This window comes from Dermacentor albipictus, chromosome 4 (genome assembly GCF_038994185.2).
Source record: "Dermacentor albipictus isolate Rhodes 1998 colony chromosome 4, USDA_Dalb.pri_finalv2, whole genome shotgun sequence".
NCBI classification, from domain to species: domain Eukaryota; kingdom Metazoa; phylum Arthropoda; class Arachnida; order Ixodida; family Ixodidae; genus Dermacentor; species Dermacentor albipictus.
In genome coordinates this window covers 7,027,047-7,045,680 of record NC_091824.1, presented here as the reverse complement: position 1 = coordinate 7,045,680, position 18,634 = coordinate 7,027,047, and the positions used below count along the sequence as shown (strand labels likewise).

General features: G+C 46.0%; 1 protein-coding gene and 1 long non-coding RNA gene across 15 annotated transcripts in view; one reads left to right on the top strand and one right to left on the bottom strand.

The window, feature by feature from the left end:
• Positions 1-1,427, bottom strand: part of LOC135917650 (uncharacterized) — a 32,531-nt gene extending 31,104 nt beyond the window's left edge. Inside the window, exons 1-2 of the long non-coding RNA XR_010569366.1 lie at positions 1,218-1,427; positions 876-1,134 (exon numbers count right to left, since the gene is read on the bottom strand). This is a non-coding gene — a long non-coding RNA (uncharacterized lncRNA). The remainder of the gene's footprint in view (positions 1-875; positions 1,135-1,217) is intronic.
• The window catches only part of nab (NGFI-A-binding protein homolog), a 1,159,032-nt gene that overhangs the window by 1,077,429 nt on the left and 62,969 nt on the right, over positions 1-18,634 (top strand). For 13 of the 14 annotated variants that reach the window (XM_070536817.1, XM_070536819.1, XM_070536822.1 and 10 more), the window contains 2 exons: positions 4,904-5,030; positions 6,460-6,668. In XM_070536817.1, the coding sequence (XP_070392918.1) occupies positions 4,904-5,030; positions 6,460-6,668 (336 nt within the window). The remainder of the gene's footprint in view (positions 1-4,903; positions 5,031-6,459; positions 6,669-18,634) is intronic. The other variant, XM_070536821.1, reaches the window with a different exon arrangement.

The following is an 18,634-nucleotide window of genomic DNA, read 5'->3' as shown; positions in this document are numbered from 1 at the left end:
CAAATTTTTATGAAATAAAGCCATGGCAAAGACCCTGCTTGAACCAAGCCCGAGAGACCCCTTCTTGCTCTAAGCCATTTGTCTTTTGTTGCAACATTGCAAATCTGGACCAGTATGGGCGGAATGGAATCCGTTCTACTGGGCAGGCGATGTATAGTAGTGATCATATTAGGTGTAAAGTCTGTTATCCTTAAATGCTGAGCCAGCTCACCCATAAAAGACCTCAAATTCTCATTAGGCGTGAGCGGTAGCCCATGCAATTCATAATTGCACTTCCTACTATACTGTTCGAGATCATTTACTTCGCTCCTTAGTTTGTCCAGCAAGTCAGCCTGAGTGACAGCAGTTGAAGACAATGATGCCACTTGAGCGTGTAGATGGGTCATCTCCGCTTGCTTAGCTTCCATGGTGGAAATCACGGTATCATACTTATTAGACAGAAATTCAATTGAAGACTGAATTTCACTCACTCTTATAGCCATCTTCTCTTTATAGCTTTAAACGTAAGCACTTCTACCTTAGTAGCAAGTGCCGCAACTGTTGTCGTCAGTTGATCTAGTTTAGCATTTACTGCAGAAAAGTGATTGGCGAATGTAGCGCCATCACGGTTTGAGCCTGTGTCTGGCTGACTGTTTCGACACGTTTGCAAGACGGACAAGTCCAAGTCTTACGCTTTGTAACTGACATCTTTATGTACGTGCTCTCAGTTACTGAGGAACAGTTCTTTCCAAGGTGAAAACGCCCCTTGCAATCAAAACAAGACAAGAACTTCCCTTCCAAAATAGTGGTACAGGCAGAACAAGCAGAAGACATTGTTGCAGTCAGCGGCATAACACACTATAGGTATGTATGAATATCGATGGCAGAGAACTCACCTGCCAAGAATGAAAACAGGGTTTAGCTTGACGAAGCGGCCTGCCGCTGCAACGTTTCCCGAGAATGCAAGGCTTTATGTAGTCGGCGTGAGGTACCACGTCATAACCAGTCAAGGTGATAACGCCCCGGCCCGCCGATGGTTGACCGCCAGTGGATGAGACAGCCGTCCAGCTGTACGCATGCGCGATAGAGCACTCCAGGGGCTTGCGTTCAGCAGCCGTAATGCCGCGATCCTCTTGAGCAATACACCAGTCCGGCCTGCCAAGAATGAAAACAGGGTTTAGCTCGACGAAGCGGCTTGCCGCTGAATGCCGAGCATTTCGAACAGAAAAGCCACGAACCACCATCGATCAGGCCGAGACAGGTCTATGTTAAAATCACCCATAATAATGATGAAAGTGCAGTCCGCAGAGGTGATCCAACGAAAGATGCACGCGCTTGGCGTTTGCGGCACTGTCTTCGTCCGTGTTATGTGTCGCCCGCCGTCGCCGCGCACATTCCCGCATCTGTTCACGACGGTGTTCTTTCTTAGGCGCGCTCTTCTTGCGCAGTCCTCACCGCACGCGGCCTGCCCATTGCACGTGTGGAAGGGAACTGAGATAAGGTTACGTGGTTTGCCTATAGAGCCCGTGACGTCAAAGCGCAATCCATACTAAACAGTATCTGTCCGGGTTTTACTTTTTTGTTATTAGGATATTGCTTTTAACACAATACTTTTCGACACTTCTAGCAATTAAACGCAGCTGGAGCCTATCCGGCGATAGGCTTTTGCTGTATGCTTTAGCAGCCGCCGTGGTTGCTCAAGGGCTATGGTGTTGGGCTGCTGAGCACGAGGTCGCGGGATCGAATCCCGGCCACGGCGGCCGCATTTCGATGGGGGCGAAATGCGAAAACACCCGCGTACTTAGATTTAGGTGCACGTTAAAGAACCCCAGGTGGTCGAAATTTCCGGAGTCCTCCACTACGGCGTGCCTCATAATCAGAAAGTGGTTTTGGCACGTAAAACCCCATAATTAATTAATTAATTAATTATGCTTTAGCTCTTGTAGCTCTGACGTGGCCACCAGCTTTTTTGTCTACGCACACAAACCACCAAAAGCTAACGTATAACAGCTCCGCTGTTATATTGTTGAGTAGGTCAGCAACGCCTGAAGCAGCCTCGTATGCAGCTACGCATTTCGTTGAGCAGGCAGAAGATGCCTCTCCCGGGGTCTTCAGTGTCATGCTTATTCCGGGCATCTGGTGTCGCGTTTTTTGGAGGCATTTCCGAGCATAACAAAGTTCATTTTCGCAGTGGATTTGGCGAATACTTGCCGTGTTCGCGTTAGTTCTTAGCGCTGCTTCACGGGACCGCCGCTGGAGTTACCTGCCCCCTTTCGAAGCGCGTGCCGGCACAGCTGGATGTCTTCTTGGGCGGCTGGGGGGGTGTGTGACCTGGCAACATGTGTCGGACGCGGTCTTGACGCGCCCCATTCACGCGTGCACCGAGACACGGTCGCCACTCGGTTTTGCTGGGAAATTAATTGCTCCGCTCCAAGGCGCACTCTACAGCAGCGGATGTGCAGCCCTCAAGGACGGCCCGCCCCGTGAGCCTCGGCGAAGCGCGCTGGCTGCCGCACTGTCGACCACCGACACGCTGACGACACCGTCGTGCGAATCGGGTGCAGTAACACTCGCGCGCTGAACCGCTGTCTTCCGGGCATGAGCGAATGCACATTACTACCGGTAACCACTGTTCTTATGCTACACATCTCAATGCTCTTGACGTGCTTCGTATCGACAGCGTTAACATTGTTCAGGAGGGAGAATCGAAACGCCTGGTGCAAACGATGGGTTTCTTCTAGAGACAAAATTATTTTTATATTATATAGCACTCTATATAAATACGTTTTTCTGTACACCCAGCAGGGCCTACAGGGCCGAGATAACACAAACGTTGTTTGCGTGTTCTGTCTGGACGTATGAGCGTCCGGCAGACTTTTTGTGTACTCATCGTTCTCAACTGTGCGCATCTGTGACGGCAAGCGTTTTTCTCTCGGGCACCACTTATTTCGCGCAAACATCGAAACAGTAATATCTTTTTCGCAGCAGGCGAGTATCTGCCCTGCAATTTCGATCGGCATGGTGCCGCCACAGGAAGCTTTTCCGGGGCTTTTGAGAAGCAACAAGAACCTGCAACTCCTTCGGGACTTATCTTCTAAGAACATTTATGGCTTATTTGTAGAAAGGAGTGATTGATTCACGACTTAAATGACGAAGGTCGCCGCACACGCAGGCGACATTTCATTGGCACACTGTTTGAACAGCGACAAATTTCTTCCTCGCAATTGTTAACCCGTACGAACCCTTGCTATAGTAACACTCGTCTAACGCAACAATCACTGTTTGCTTCATCTCGGTAGCTGCCCCAGCGACAAAGACTTTTAGTTATTTATTTATTCAAGTTACCCGTGAAGGCCCTCTGGTTTGTTGTATTGCACAGGCGGGTCTGGTACAAATAATGTTGAATTAATGTGAATATGATTCTGAGCAGACGATAAAACAAATGAGCAGTGTAGACGTATATACGACTTTAAGAAAAAATATAAAAGGGCGTACTGAAAGGAAGGGCTTAGCGAGAACGAGTGGAAACCTGCCCAAGCTCATCAGAGATTGCGTCTGCTGGTGGCGGCGCGATCTGCTGCGAGCTCTTCCAAGGCCGCCATGGCCGCGTCCCCCTCGGGCGCGCTCTCCATATGGCGTCAGCTTCCGCCAACGATTTTTTTTCACGCGGTTTCAAAAGCGACATTGTTTCGGCCTTGTTATTTCGGCATGCAGCCGCAGCATTCCTGCTTCGGGGGCTCTGAAAATTTGCTGTTGCACAGAAAAAGTAAACTGAATGATTAGAAGAAATGGCAACCGTGTAGATCTTGAATGGCGGCAGATTTTGGACGCAGCAATGGTGTTAGCGGTGCTCTCCGTTGAAGAATATATGAGGCAGAAACATAAGGGGATCTGAGCGCGTGGCTTCTTGTTTACATATCGTTGGGTGTTCCTTCAACGTTCTACTTTCCTTGTATTTGACTTAGTCCCGGTGCTGCAGCCGTGAACGTAACCAAGTTTTGCAATTATCAATCCTTCTGGACTAATGCAAGTGCCACTAAAACAATGGTTACGTGTTAACTGTTATCCATCAACCTGAAAGTGTAGTTGCTTTCATTAAAGAACGCAGACTTCTAAGTGAAATCAGCATTCATTTTTAGCGTGTCGGAATACCGCGTAATGCACAGAGCATGTTTTGTCAGCGTGTGGGAATGTCCCCCAGAAATAAAGGCGGCATAATCACTCCATCTGGGGCTTGGAAAAAGTAGTGGAAAGGCAAGCGAATCTAGGCGCCTGGTGGATAACAAACAGTAAACGGCATCTAAAGGACTGGCGCAGCCAGAAAGAAGTAGCACTATTTCCTGAGACAGTAGCACACTTGAGCATTTCACACTGTGCTACCTTTATGAACCGCGAATCATCCGCACTAAAAATAAAACCAGAAACAATGAAAAAAATCACCATCCCATTTTAAAGCGAATACTTGAAATTGCCATCCCCTCCTCTCAATCTCTATTTCAACTCGATGTGTTCTTTCTGTGAATCGGAGAGGTTATCTTCCTAAATTTGTACATTAGGGTTCTTGGCAATTTTCATTTAAAACGGTAAGCTCTGCAATGGCCAATAGCATGACATTCATATTCACCAAAGCGCCAAGAAACACGGACAAGGGAGGAGACTGGACGAGCGCTCGTCCTGTGTACTCCCTTGTCCTTCTTTTTTTGGCACTGTTCTAAATATTAATGATCCGTGCCAACTAGCTGGCGCCAAACCCTTCCGAATAGCGTAAGATTATCGAAGAACACGAGTTTGGTGCGGAAGGTAGTGCTTACGTGCCCTGCTCGCAGGCACACTACGTGCCGTTTCTGTGTCAAGCGTTTCTAAGCGTTGAGTCCCATGCGAAAGACTTGCGGGTGCAGCGGGCGGCGTTAACCAGGCTTGGCAGTGCGGACGACCCTTGCAGGAGCCAGTGCTACGCCAAGTTCGAGGACGAGCCGCCGACCAGCAAACGCGCCCGGCTCGAGCCGCCGCTGGAGAAGGCGCACATCGAGGAGGAGAAGAAGAAGCGACAGGCAAGCCATTCTGTCTGACGGAACGAGCGAGCCGCATGGTGGCACCCATCAAGCATGCTTTAGAACGTACAGAATGTTTAAAGATGGCAGATAGCGTAATTGTAGTTCTCGAGCTGGATTGCTCGTATTCCCGTGTATTGCGTCACATACTTTTGGACAGAATGTCGTAGAAACGGGTGTCAAATTTGTACGAATTGGATACGCCTTCATTACACACCGGCTACAATGAGGAAATTTTAATATCTGCAGTAAAGTAAATGAAAACAAAGCAATTAGTTTATATTATATTAGAGTCAAATACGCATTTCGGTTTCTCGTGCAAGTAGTGTTCGCCTTTCTTTCTTTCAAGCTCCCCTTACTTTGGGACCTCTTCTTGTATACCATTCACAGCATGTATCGTTTTGCAGTGTCATTGAATCAAATCAGCCTCAAACTTGAAAACCTCAATGACTAAAATTATACCGGCCTTGGTTGTTTACTGGCTATGGTCTTAGGCTGCTAAACACGAGGTCGTGGGATCGAATCCCAGCCACGGCGACTGCATTTCGATGGGGATGAAATGCAAAAACACCCGTGTTCTCAGATTTCTGTGCACGTTAAACAACCCCATGTGCTTCAAATTCTAGTAGTCTCTGACTACGGTGTGCCTTAGAATCACATCGTGCTTTTCGCACGTAAAACGACACATTTTTGTTTACTAAACTTATGCTAGCTTTCATAGGTGATTTTTCAAATGTTCTGGATAAATCTAACAACAAAAAAAAGCCGGCCCGTTTTGCATTCACATTTTATTAACGCTATCGAAGTACGTGCATGGGAAGCGATATTATAATACTAAAAGGCTTCCGCGATTTCCTTAATTTTTGTCGTTTAATCGTAAGGGATTAAGTGCCGTGAAATGCTAGAAGCAGCCATGCTTCGAGCAGTGCATTGACAAATGCAAGCCTGCTTGAATCGCCTGCAGGGGTAGATTACCATGCACCTGCCTGCAGCATTAGGCTAAAAAAATGAAACCCAAGACAATTTCTAGAAAGCTTCGCAGTTGAAGAAAAATTTGTCCGGCATTGGGTAACGAACCAGAGCCCACTCAATCCTGGTTGCCTGCTCTGCTGCTAGCAGCTCGCAGGGTATCAGACGGCCTGGAGCAAATGCAAAAACGTCGCGATGTTCTACTCCCAGGATTAGCATAGGAAACAGAAAATGGTGTGCACAGGTGCTGCTGCGATAAATTACTCGGGATGAGCTGAGGCTTTCCAATATGTTTTCCTGGGTTTCGAAGTCCATCACATATCCGTAAAATGAAAAGTCGGTAATTTCATGTGAAGCGCTATGCGTGACACGGTAAAATGACAACGCTGTAACGTGACAGCGCAAAGTGAGCTTGCGAAAATGTGACAACGCTTTTAAGCCGTGTGCAACCGTGGTGCAGGAACGCCTGGAAGGCATCTGCGAGCAGCTGCGACTGCTGGGCCGCCAGCAGGAGGAGCTCAAGGCTCGGCTGCAGGCGTCGCGAGACCTGCCGCCCAACGTGGGAGCCGTGCCGCAGCTCCAGTCCCAGCTGGAGCACATCTCCACGCAGCAGATGCAGCTCATCAACGAGCAGAGCGAGCTCTCCAAGCAGCTGCGACGCATCGACAAGTAAGCCAGTCATGCTTGACTTCAAGGCGGAAGCAGGTCCAGGTCTGGCCCCGGAGAGCTCGTCCTCCGGATCTGTATCTGGGGGACTGCCACGCTGGATACGTAATTATGTCTGTATGGCCTGTCGAGCTGCCATTAGTAGTCCTTTTAATAGCCCAGAATAGCATGCGCAGGCATTTCACATATATGTGAATGAGGACTGACGCTTCATTTTCAAGTTTTACTTTTTTTCTTCGTGATATCAACAGCTATGAATGCAGTGTTCAAGATCACCAGGCTCGTTTTTTAAACCAGAATTTCTTTACTTACTCTCCCTGGTTTGGCCTAACTGCTGCTCTCTGGTGGCTGTTGTGTGCTGCAGAGTAAGTCGGTATCCGGTGAATATATTCGTCTATATATATATATATATATATATATATATATATATATATCACATAAGTATCGTAACAGCGCAAACACATGCAACCACAAAGTATCAAGGACGAGACACATTGTAGTTGCATGTGGTTGCGCTGTTGCACCAACTCGCCCAGGAGGAAGTTTCAATATATATATATATATATATATATATATATATATATATATATATATATATATATATATATATATATATATATATATATATATGTATATATATAATCACATGGTAGTGCCGTATAAAAAGCACAGTAGCAACACTGTGGAGGACGAAACTAACTTTTATTGGGCGAACCTGTGTCCACAAAAACAGGTTACACTTAAACAACGGGGACACCGGCGAACACAGTAGGCGATCGTCAAAATCTCGTCAGCGGGTGAAGCGCGTCGGCTTTTATACATCAGTCGTCGAATGTTCCAGAGTAATCGCTGCGAACCGCGTGTCTTCCACAAAGTTCTACACGATTCGCGTCGCGCATACAAGCAATAAGAATATGCAAGGTTTGGTGACAGACATTGATGGAACTATCGATAACTTAGAACGACAGAAAGCTGAGCTAGTTGGTAAGGATTCATTATGCAAAAAAGAAGTGAGGCGTGCAGACAGGACACAAGAGTAGAGAAGTGGACAACACGAACGCCGACTATCAACTGAAGGGAGCACTGAGGCGAAAAATGAAAGAAGACACAAAACTCATTTGCGCATGCTCAGGAATGGTAACGCCACGTGTCAATCGGGTACACGTGCCGGTCTACGTGAGAGATAACTGTTAAGGCACTTAATCTCTTCCTTATGTAAAGTAATCGAACGCTGACTCACGCACGCACTTCGACCATTATAGATATGCCACGCCTCTGCCATATGACGCGTATCTTCATTCTTATGCCTGTACCATATCGCGCATTCATATAACTCTGGCGTGCAGTTACGATCTCGGCAATGTAGCGAAATATTAGAAAGCGATCCACCGGTTCCTTCCAGCGGCTGCAGCAGCGACGCGCGAACCGCAGTACTCCTCCGTTTCCGATCGCAGCCTCACACCACCACCGACACGACAACAGCGCTCTCAATTAGGCCCCAACCACTGACATGCGTCGGCAAGCTTCGGCGCGCGCCGACAAGCGAACGCTTCGCTTCGCGTTGGTGGGAGGAAGAGGGCACGCAACCACCAGACAGAAGCTCCGACGCGCGCCGAAGCTCGCTCCTCGGCTGCGGCGCACTGTTGCTGGACTATTCCGTCTTCATCCGTCAAAGTCCGGCCTAGAACAGCCTGCTGTAAACTAAGCTGTCTGTCTGCATGATCGTAAGCCGTCTGTCTGCAAGATCGCTTTGCAAACACCTGCACGACGATGCAATATATCAAAAACTGCTGTACCATTTCATTTTTGGTACCTTATTGTACAGCCAACTATGTAAGAATTAGGCATGCAAAGTATAACTGAAAAAATCTTTGTTGGAAACATTGCCACGTGGCAGTGACGGTAAATAAATAGTGCCGACTGAATTGCAACGATAGCGGCGAGCAATGTCGGCAATCTTCAAAAATCTCATCGGCGGGTCAAGCGCGTCGGTTTGCATACGTCAGTCGTCTAAAGTTACAGCCTATTCGCTGGTGCGCGCGCCTTCCAGAAACTACTACACAATTCGTGTCGCGTATGCAATCAGATTAGCAAGCTTCATCGACAACAGACAGAACCATCGATAACATTCGCGAAACTTCCGATACGTTCAGGCGCATCCTGCACCGAGCGATAACGTTTAACATTTTCTAGCCGGTGAAATACGGTAACCGGATACAGATAAAGCATCCGTGTCAATATAGTTATGCTTGTTGGTGCATGAAAGAAACGTGACAAATTGGGTTCTGAGAAAATCTGCAAAAAAGAATTGAAACACCTGTAGCAGTCACACACACACAAAAAAAAGCTAGAATAGCTAAAATGTATGTAATTCATATCTTGTCTCCCCCCAATTCTTGATTCTGTCAAATCTAGCCCATGGAGCACCTCTATAATTCCAGGTTCTTTTGATGCATCAAAACCGCATCCAGAGGCCTTCACATTGGGTCTATTGCTACAAAACATTTTCACAGTGTAAGGGCCATGTTCTATCGTAATTGGTTTCCACATATCAAGTTTGTCTTTCTTTACAATAATGAAATGACATACCGTCAGATAATACAAGCTTGAGACTTAGAGTGCTTTAATAGGAGTCTTTCGTTGTCCTTTGCCAAGTCGTACTATTGAAGCGCTTATTCGAATGTATGGGAGTAGCTCATTTGCATAGTATAAGAGATATATAAACAGGTTATTCTCACAATTTATACACTTCGTCACCCCAAAAAGAAAAATTGCAGTTTATTGTTTTCAGCCTGCTATGAGGTTTTGACTGACAAAGATATATTCAATTTGTTGTGCGAGGCACGCAATAATTGCTGTGGCATATTATTTTGTTGCACAACACTGCATACAGTAGCCAGCCATTATTAAAACTCAGAAGAAATTAATAGCACAATGCATATGATCAGGCACATAGCATATTATTATTGCACTTTCTTAATTCATGCCCTTTCTTTAATTGCACAAAAGCTACTGCACTGAAGTAGTATACTAGGACATACTTAAAAAGTACGATTTTATACTAGGATAATGATCAATCATTCAAATATTTATTGTAGTGTCCAGGAACAGCTAGAGAGCCGACTTAACGAGCAATATGGGAGACAAAATGTACTGAAAACATGAATGTAGTAGACAAAAAAAATGATAGAGAAACAAATAGGGAAAAAGGAAACGCGGAAAAGTAAAAGAGAGTTAATCCTACGTGATTATCTACAGATACACAAAGCACACGAAATGAACTCTGAAGTATGTTTTGGAGTCGAGTCTTATTAGCTCAATCTTTTCACAAGCCCAAGCAACGAATGTGGAATGCTACCTGGTATACTGTAGCGGCACGAACAAAAGCATATGATCAAGAAGCTTTAAGGAATGCATAATTTCATAGACCACCTTATACAGGAACAAAAAGTGTGATTAATTAGGTCTTGAATCTAGAGTTGCGAGCTGAAGTATAGTTGAGAAGGCTCAACTGTGGTCGCCAGAGTGGCAAAAGTGGTGCTTTAAGATAGATATCAATTTATTCTGGATGCGTTCAATGAGGTCAGAATTAGATTTGCTCATTGCACCCACCCCCTCCTACAGAGGCATACTCTAGTAGTTGGAGGCACACAGCAGAATTTCAGAAACACAACAGGTGAGTGGAAATCATGCAATATACGGCATGCAGTTCCAAGAGCCTAAAGGGCACGTTGAGTAATTATCTATGTGAAGAGAAGCTTAGCATTTTGTCGAAGTACACACCAAGATCTTTCATTTCATCGACCCCAAGGACTGGAGCATCACGTAGGGTGTATCGAAATTTCACATGGTGCGTTTTCTGCATATAACTTTCTGCTTAACTTAATGCCGTAGCGTTGGAAGCATTTAGGAGTACTTATTGTTTCTGCACCAGTTTGAGAGTGAAAAAATGTCTTTTTGGAAGACGATGAAGTGTAAACACTGTTGACAGTGTGAAATAGTTTTAAGTTGTCGGCACACAAAGTCTTGCTGTTCATTTATTAAAATGCTCTTAGCACTTACAGAAAGCGAGGACTCCCATATCGATTCAAACACCTGACGCACTGAAGGGGATAGATATAGGTCGGCAGTTAGTAACTGCACATATAGCACCTGATTTATGCATGGGCAATGTTCATGCTACCTTCCGAGTGCTAGAAAAGGTACTAGACTTTAGGGAACTATTGAAGATGCTTGTGAGAACGGGGAACAAGAATATATTCCATACGTCTTAACCATTTCAGACACCACTTTATCCCGTTGATTGAAAAGTTGCTTTCACCACATCTCTTGAATCTTCAGAATCGTAGAAAGTGTACAGCTGCAGCAAATGTTAAGGATTTTCAATTGTTTAGCGAGTTTTGTCAAGTTTACAAAATTTCGACTCCGTGCGAAAACTCACTACAGGAACACAAAATATGGGAACATGCACTATTTCGTGTTTTGAAAAGCTTGAAAAGCACTTATCCAGCCACTTGAAAATTATGCCTGGTGCACGACATTGTAAACAACAATGAAAGAAGTGAACCTGCTGCATACAACATACCGACACAGAGTAAGAACACCCAGCCGTCTACCTTCCCACTCATTTTGTTAAAACATTCTGCACGTTATTCAAACTTGCAGCACAGTTCCAATAATAAGTGTTTCAAGATGTATGAAACACATTTTAAGTACCATTACTTTCATCAGTGCTTTTGCTATTGATGCACTTCCCTGCTGTGCACAACTGTGTAGACAGCGTCTCAAAGGGTTAAGCTCTGCGGAAGAAATACCATCAAGACCACAAGAAAGGGGAGGTTTAAGGCGCTTCATACAGTTGAAAACAAGGTTTTCATTGACTGATAGCGTACACACTGTGCCAGATTGGGAAGGAAGGTTACTTGAAGCATATTTCACACCATATAGCTAACAGAAATGTTCTGCAAGGGCATCATCAATGTTTGAGACAACACCACTATTTTCATGAAGAAGACGTACATCTTTGGCACTCTTTTTAGAAGAGAGAGCGCACAAAGTTCCAGAAATATTTTGACTTTTGTGTCACGCTGGCTTCAACACAATCAATGTGGTCGTAGTGATGATTCTCATAATAATAATAATAATAATAATAATAATAATAATAATAATAATAATAATAATAATAATAATAATAATAATAATAATAATCTTAGTGGTAACTTGGCACACTAGACTAAAAAAAAGGCTGATGCCTGTATGTTAGAGCATCTGATAATCAGCCATTTATACACCAGAACAACGTGAATTCAAAGGGCGCCGCCATATTGATGAGCGCCGGTCGCGCCATCTATCCCAAGCGCCGCGAAGTAGCAGGCCTGGGCTGCCACGCCGGGAGATGCGACCCGGCGTGAAAGCGAAACTTGGGCTTTTTAGCTGGGCGGAAGGCGTGTTTCGCTTTTTTTCTAACCTGTCATTTTCGCTGTCTGGATTCAATCAAACTTCAAGACCTCATGCAAGTCCGCAATGGCCACACTGAGTGCTGTGCAGACTGCAGAAGCGAATACATCGGGTAGGTACGCTATTACGTTTGTACAAACCGCGCGGTATATGCTAGAACACGTGTGAGATTTTTGGCACGTAACCTGTGAAGGAATTTACAGCACTGTGTTGGTGCCATATATTATTAAAGCACGCAGAACACTGTCATCTGCACTTTCAGTTTGGTCTTGTTTGTCATGGTCTCTACTGGGTTGGCCGCGTTTGGCAACCAAATGGCGAGGTCGTTTGACTGCCTGGTTAGCAGACGCCTGCCCTTCACCACCTGCAAATTGAAAACAAAATAGATGTTATAGTAAGAAGGGCTGTAGTTCTTTCCCATGCCATCACTGTTGCGAAGATATAAAGTCCTCTCAAAACGAAATAGAAAATACACCAGGGCAATTGTATCGTGCAACCACTTAAGAGTACAACATTCAGAAGAAAAGCCTACAGCACTCGAACAAGCAGCATATGATGCTAAACCTGCACTCATTGAAAAATGAGGTACTACAGTAGTTATAATGTTCAACTACGTGTGCAGTCAAAGCCCGTATAACAGGGAGAGCATGACAGATGCAGGTGTTGTACAGTTGCACAAACCATGACAGGGCACGTAAAATTACCATCCCTACTTAAAGCTGCATCATCAGGACCCCTTTGGTACAAGACAACAACCGCACCTGCATTCCAAGAAATTAGCCCCACCAACTGCAGCTACCTGGTACCAGACCTGTTTCGCTTGTGCGAGGCCATCGGATTGTTGGCGCTCCCTTAGAAAAGAAAACAGTAAAAAAGAACTAGTGAGAACGATCAAAATTTTGTAACAAAATACAAGAATAATTAAGCACCTTATTTTCCTCGCCATATGAACGGAAATATTTTGCGCTTTGCCCCGCATAACAGCCCGCACGCAGTTTAGAGCTCAGGAGGCTCAAATGAATTCGTTACGAATGACACCTGCAACACCAGCTCGTAAAGGTAGGTGCGCTGCAAGAACACCTTCGGCGACGAGTAGTCGTCGTTTACGTTTTTGTGGACGCATGCTACGTGACGAGCAGACTTCGGTTTACTTTCATTAGCAATAACGCTCACCAGCAAGGCCTACAACTTGTCGTTCACGCTTAATGGTCATTCCGTGCACCAGCTGCAAGTATCGCTAACCGCAAACTCAACTGTTCCGCTCAACCGTCGGGAGCTCTGCCTGAATGAAAACACGAAAAGGCTTGCCTTTTTGTTATAGCCAAGGCGAAGCACCGGCGCGGGATTCTGCTCTGTAGGCTTGTTGCCCAGAAGTGCTCGTAGCAAACCTGCGTGTTACACCTATTACGTTTGTAGGGCGCAAAGTTGACCGTGGCACCAAAACATACGCAGATCGAATACTCACTCGTGCATTTTCACTGGGTTGGTAGTTCTTCCTATTCACTGCAGCTATCCACCGGTGGCGCAGCTTGGCATTCTTCGTTGCGGATGGAAATCGGCGCAGGCTGAAAACACCGCACCGGCACGATTCCCTACGTGTGTTGTGCTCTTCGCAAACAGCGATAAGCAACCTGCTCCTTTTCCGCTCGTTGTTTTGGCATCCAAACACGACGCAATGATGCCCAGATGACTTCTTCTACTTTGGATCCGTGTGAACGGGCACATTTCCGTACTTTGGAGCCCTAGAGCTGGCGCTTGCCATGTCTACTGGTCGCCGGCGAACACACTTTGGCAGCCCAGTACAAAATAGCGCCGGTCGACCGGGCAACCCGGGTGCGAGAGTATGCGTTCGGTTAGTCTGGGTGCGAGACTAGCGTGTTCTGGTCTATAGCAGGAATTCGCAGAATGCAGAAGACACTTCCTTCCCCTCCACGTGCACACACACTTGCTCAGTAACACAGCATGGCACACACCCACACATTCAATGGGTGCACAACAAACAGGATTGCCAATTCAGTCTGGTTCCAAGAAAGGAGAATCCAAATCGCCAGGGGGGTGGAGAGAAAGCTCTGCATGCCAAATATAATCATGGAGTTGTGGTGTCGGGCTATAGAGGCGCGATGAGGGCTCAGGCTGTGCTGACCACTTGTTCAGACGAACTGAAGAAAGATTAGTGCTGTCCAGAGAGTCGTCAAGCACCCTGCAGTAGAGAGGAGTGCAATGTTGCGCTGGTATTGCAGGGTGTGCAGGGATTTGAGGCAGTGCTTGAAGGCTGGCATGAGCTTGTGACAACCGAAAAGACGGGAGTAAAGGGTGCGTATTGTCCGGCGCTGAACAAGCTTAAGTTTGTTAGCGTCGCGAGTTTGGTACGGGAACTATACTGATGAGAAGTACTCAAGTCGTGACAGAATTCATGGTTATGTTGCGCTCAGTTTTACAAAGACGATATTAAGAAAGGACAGGACGTGGACGGACGTAGCGCAAACTACCAACTGTTTAATAATGTTAAATAACGCGCTTATATACAAGGAGATATGGCGCGAGGGGGGGGTATAAAAGATATGACAAGTTCACGGAATGTGATCATAGTTCGGGTCAGGCATACATGGTTCACTGGCACCCGTTCGCCCTGGCAAACTCAACCTCAGCTTTGATAAGCGCGATGGACGGAGTGCTTACGCACATTTCTTTTTCTTTTGCTATCGCAAGCGCCTCCCATATTTCTCGCTCCGTTTTTGTTTTTGATGTGCCAATGACTGTGGCGCTTTCTAGAAGCGGAGAGCATTTGCATTGTTTCCAATGTGCAGCCAGGTTGCTGGGTGCTGTCAGAAGCTGGCACGTGTATTTGTGCTCCCGTAACCTATCATTTAGACCCGCCGTGGTTGCTCAGTGGCTATGGTGTTGGGCTGCTGAGCACGAGGTCGCGGGATCGAATCCCGGCCACGGCGGCCGCATTTCGATGGGGGCGAAATGCGAAAACACCCGTGTGCTTAGATTTAGGTGCACGTTAAAGAACCCCAGGTGGTCAAAATTTCCGGAGTCCTCCACTACGGCGTGCCTCATAATCAGAAAGTGGTTTTGGCACGTAAAACACCAAATATTATATTACCTATCATTTAGACAGCGTCCAGTTTGCCCGATGTATACTTTCCCGCAATCTAGTGGGATTTGGTAAACAACTGAAGTTGCACATTCCACGTACTTTGTCACGTGCTTAGTTTGACAGATCGTAGCACTAGTGTTTGCCTCTTTGGATCCTGTATTCACCCTCTTGCACATGCCTTTTAGTTTTTGTGGAGCGGAGAACAGAACTTGAACGTCATGGCGTTGGGCTGTCTTTTTTATCCTATGTGACAAGCCATGAATGTAAGGCAACACCACGCGTTTTTTCAATTTTTCTTTTTCCTGTGTTTTCTGCCTTTTCCTGTTGGTTCTGATTTCGGGCAACAAGTTTTCACAGATTTGCACCACCATGCTCTTTGGGTACCCGCTGTTTCGTAAGCGGCTTACTTGCAAATCGATGCTCTCCCTCACCGCATGGCGGCATGATTTTTCAATTGCTTGACTGATGCAAGCCTTGGCGATGCCTCTTTTTATGATTTTAGAATGGCATGAGTCATACCTCAGGATTTCTTTTTCTCCTCTAGTTTTGTAGCACCAGCAGATGTGGGAGCCTCTGAACCTAATATTTATGTAAAGGTACTGCAAACGACCTTCGGTAGGAGTCTCGTACGTGAACTCTAAATCTTCATGCGCTTTTTTGAACATGCTGATGACAGTTTCAACGCTAAATGGATCGGTTTGGTCTTCTTTCATGCACACCAAATAATCGTCTACATATCTGAAGCAGGTGGTTATGTTAGTTTCTTCAAATAAGGTGGCAAGTTTCCTGTCTCCCACACTCAAAAACAAGTCGGAAAGCACGGGAGCTATACAAGAACCAATAGCGATGCCATCCTTCTGCTCATACACACTGTCACCATATTCGATAAACGCACCATGTAGATACAGTTTTAACAAGTTTACAAAACTTGAAATACTGCACTTGCACACATCCTGAAATTTGGTGTAGCCCGTGTCGATGGCTTCTTCTACTGCTTGCACCACCGCAGGCCTCGGGACACTCTAAAACAAGTCCTTCACGTCTATTGAAAAACATGACGTCGGCGGGCTACTCTTCAGTGTTGCAATAACTTCGTCAGAGTTGCAGATCAAGAACTGATCGTCGAAAGGTAAGGAATTCAAGCAGGCCTGAAGGTAGTCCGCGATGCATCTTTGCCAGGTTCCGCGGTCTTCAACAATCGTCCCAAAAGGGATTCCCTCTTTGTGGGTTTTTGCCGTGAAAAATGGCTTCAGAGTGAGTTCTTTGCTTTCTTTCACGCGCCTTGCCAATCTTGTCAAGCCCATGCTTTCACATGTTTTGCCTGCTTCATTTTTCAGTTTTGCATTTGCTTTGTACGTAATGTCGCATTTGGCGAAATTCTTACGGATCGCTTCTTGGGCAGATTTTTCATATTCAGGAGCGTTCATCAGGACAAACACGCCTGTTTTGTCCGAGAGGAGCAGTTTTAGATTTTCTTTTTTGAGGTACCTAGTCACTCTGCTTGTTCCTGCAGGCTTGGGTTTTCCTACTAGGTTCTTTTTCGACACTCCCGTCAAACTTTCTTGGATGCAAGTCACTTTTTCTGGCTCAGGGGTTCTTTCCGCGACTGAGCGTACCATGGCCAGGAACTGTACTGCGGTTACTGGAGGTTCAATTGCGTATTTTGGTCCCTTGTTTAGGGTCTGTTGCACATAATCGGGAATCTTTCTAGCGGATAGGTTGACAGCACCGCCTTCTTCAGGCTTACGCTTCTCTCTTCTAGGAAGGCTCTTGAATGAGCCTTTCCACAAGGTTTCGGCATGCAACTCTGCCAAGTTGTAGAAATACCTGATCATTGCTGTTGAAGCCGCTGAGTCCATTGTTTCCTCGCATATGGCCGCAATTTGGTCTCGGAAGAGACGAATCTGACGTCACGTTTCCGCTCGAAGTACCTTGCAGAGGCGTCTTGCCGTTCTTTCGGTAGGGGCGACGTTTCCGAGTAGACCAGCCAACACAGGTGAAGACAGACCGTTGTTCAGGGCGTACGTGAGGGTGCGAGTTCTGTGCCTGGCCTTGTTTTTCAATAGACGTGAAGGACTTGTTTTACAGTGTCCCGAGGCCTGCGGTGGTGCAAGCAGTAGAAGAAGCCATCGACACGTTGGGCTACACCAAATTTCAGGATGTGTGCAAGTGCAGTATTTCAAGTTTTGTGAAATTGTTAAAACTGTATCTACATGGTGCGTTTATCGAATATGGTGACAGTGTGTATGAGCAGAAGGATGGCATCGCTATTGGTTCTTGTATAGCTCCCGTGCTTTCCGACTTGTTTTTGAGTGTGGGAGACAGGAAACTTGCCACCTTGTTTGAAGAAACTAACATAACTACCTGCTTCAGATATGTAGACGATTATTTGGTGTGCATGAAAGAAGACCAAACTGATCCATTTAGCGTTGAAACTGTCATCAGCATGTTCAAAAAAGCGCATGAAGGTTTAGAGTTCACGTACGAGACTCCTACCGAAGGTCGTTTGCAGTACCTTGACATAAATATTAGGTTCAGAGGCTCCCACATCTGCTGGTGCTACAAAACTAGAGGAGAAAAAGAAATCTTGAGGTATGACTCATGCCATTCTAAAATCATAAAAAGAGGCATCGCCAAGGCTTGCATCAGTCAAGCAATTGAAAAATCATGCCGCCATGCGGTGAGGGAGAGCATCGATTTGGAAGTAAGCCGCTTACGAAACAGCGGGTACCCAAACAGCATGGTGGTGCAAATCTGTGAAAACTTGTTGCCCGAAATCAGAACCAACAGGAAAAGGCAGAAAACACAGGAAAAAGAAAATTGAAAAAACGCGTGGTGTTGCCTTACATTCATGGCTTGTCACATAGGATAAAAAAGACAGCCCAACGCCATGACGTTCAAGTTCTGTTCTCCGCTCCACAAAAACTAAAAGGCATGTGCAAGAGGGTGAATGCAGGATCCAAAGAGGCAAACACTAGTGCTACGATCTGTCAAACTAAGCACGTGACAAAGTACGTGGAATGTGCAACTTCAGTTGTTTACCAAATCCCACTAGATTGCGGGAAAGTATACATCGGGCAAACTGGACGCTGTCTAAATGATAGGTTACGGGAGCACAAATACACGTGCCAGCTTCTGACAGCACCCAGCAACCTGGCTGCACATTGCAAACAATGCAAATGCTCTCCGCTTCTAGAAAGCGCCACAGTCATTGGCACATCAAAAACAAAAACGGAGCGAGAAATATGGGAGGCGCTTGCGATAGCAAAAGAAAAAGAAATGTGCGTAAGCACTCCGTCCATCGCGCTTATCAAAGCTGAGGTTGAGTTTGCCAGGGCGAACGGGTGCCAGTGAACCATGTATGCCTGACCCGAACTATGATCACATTCCGTGAACTTGTCATATCTTT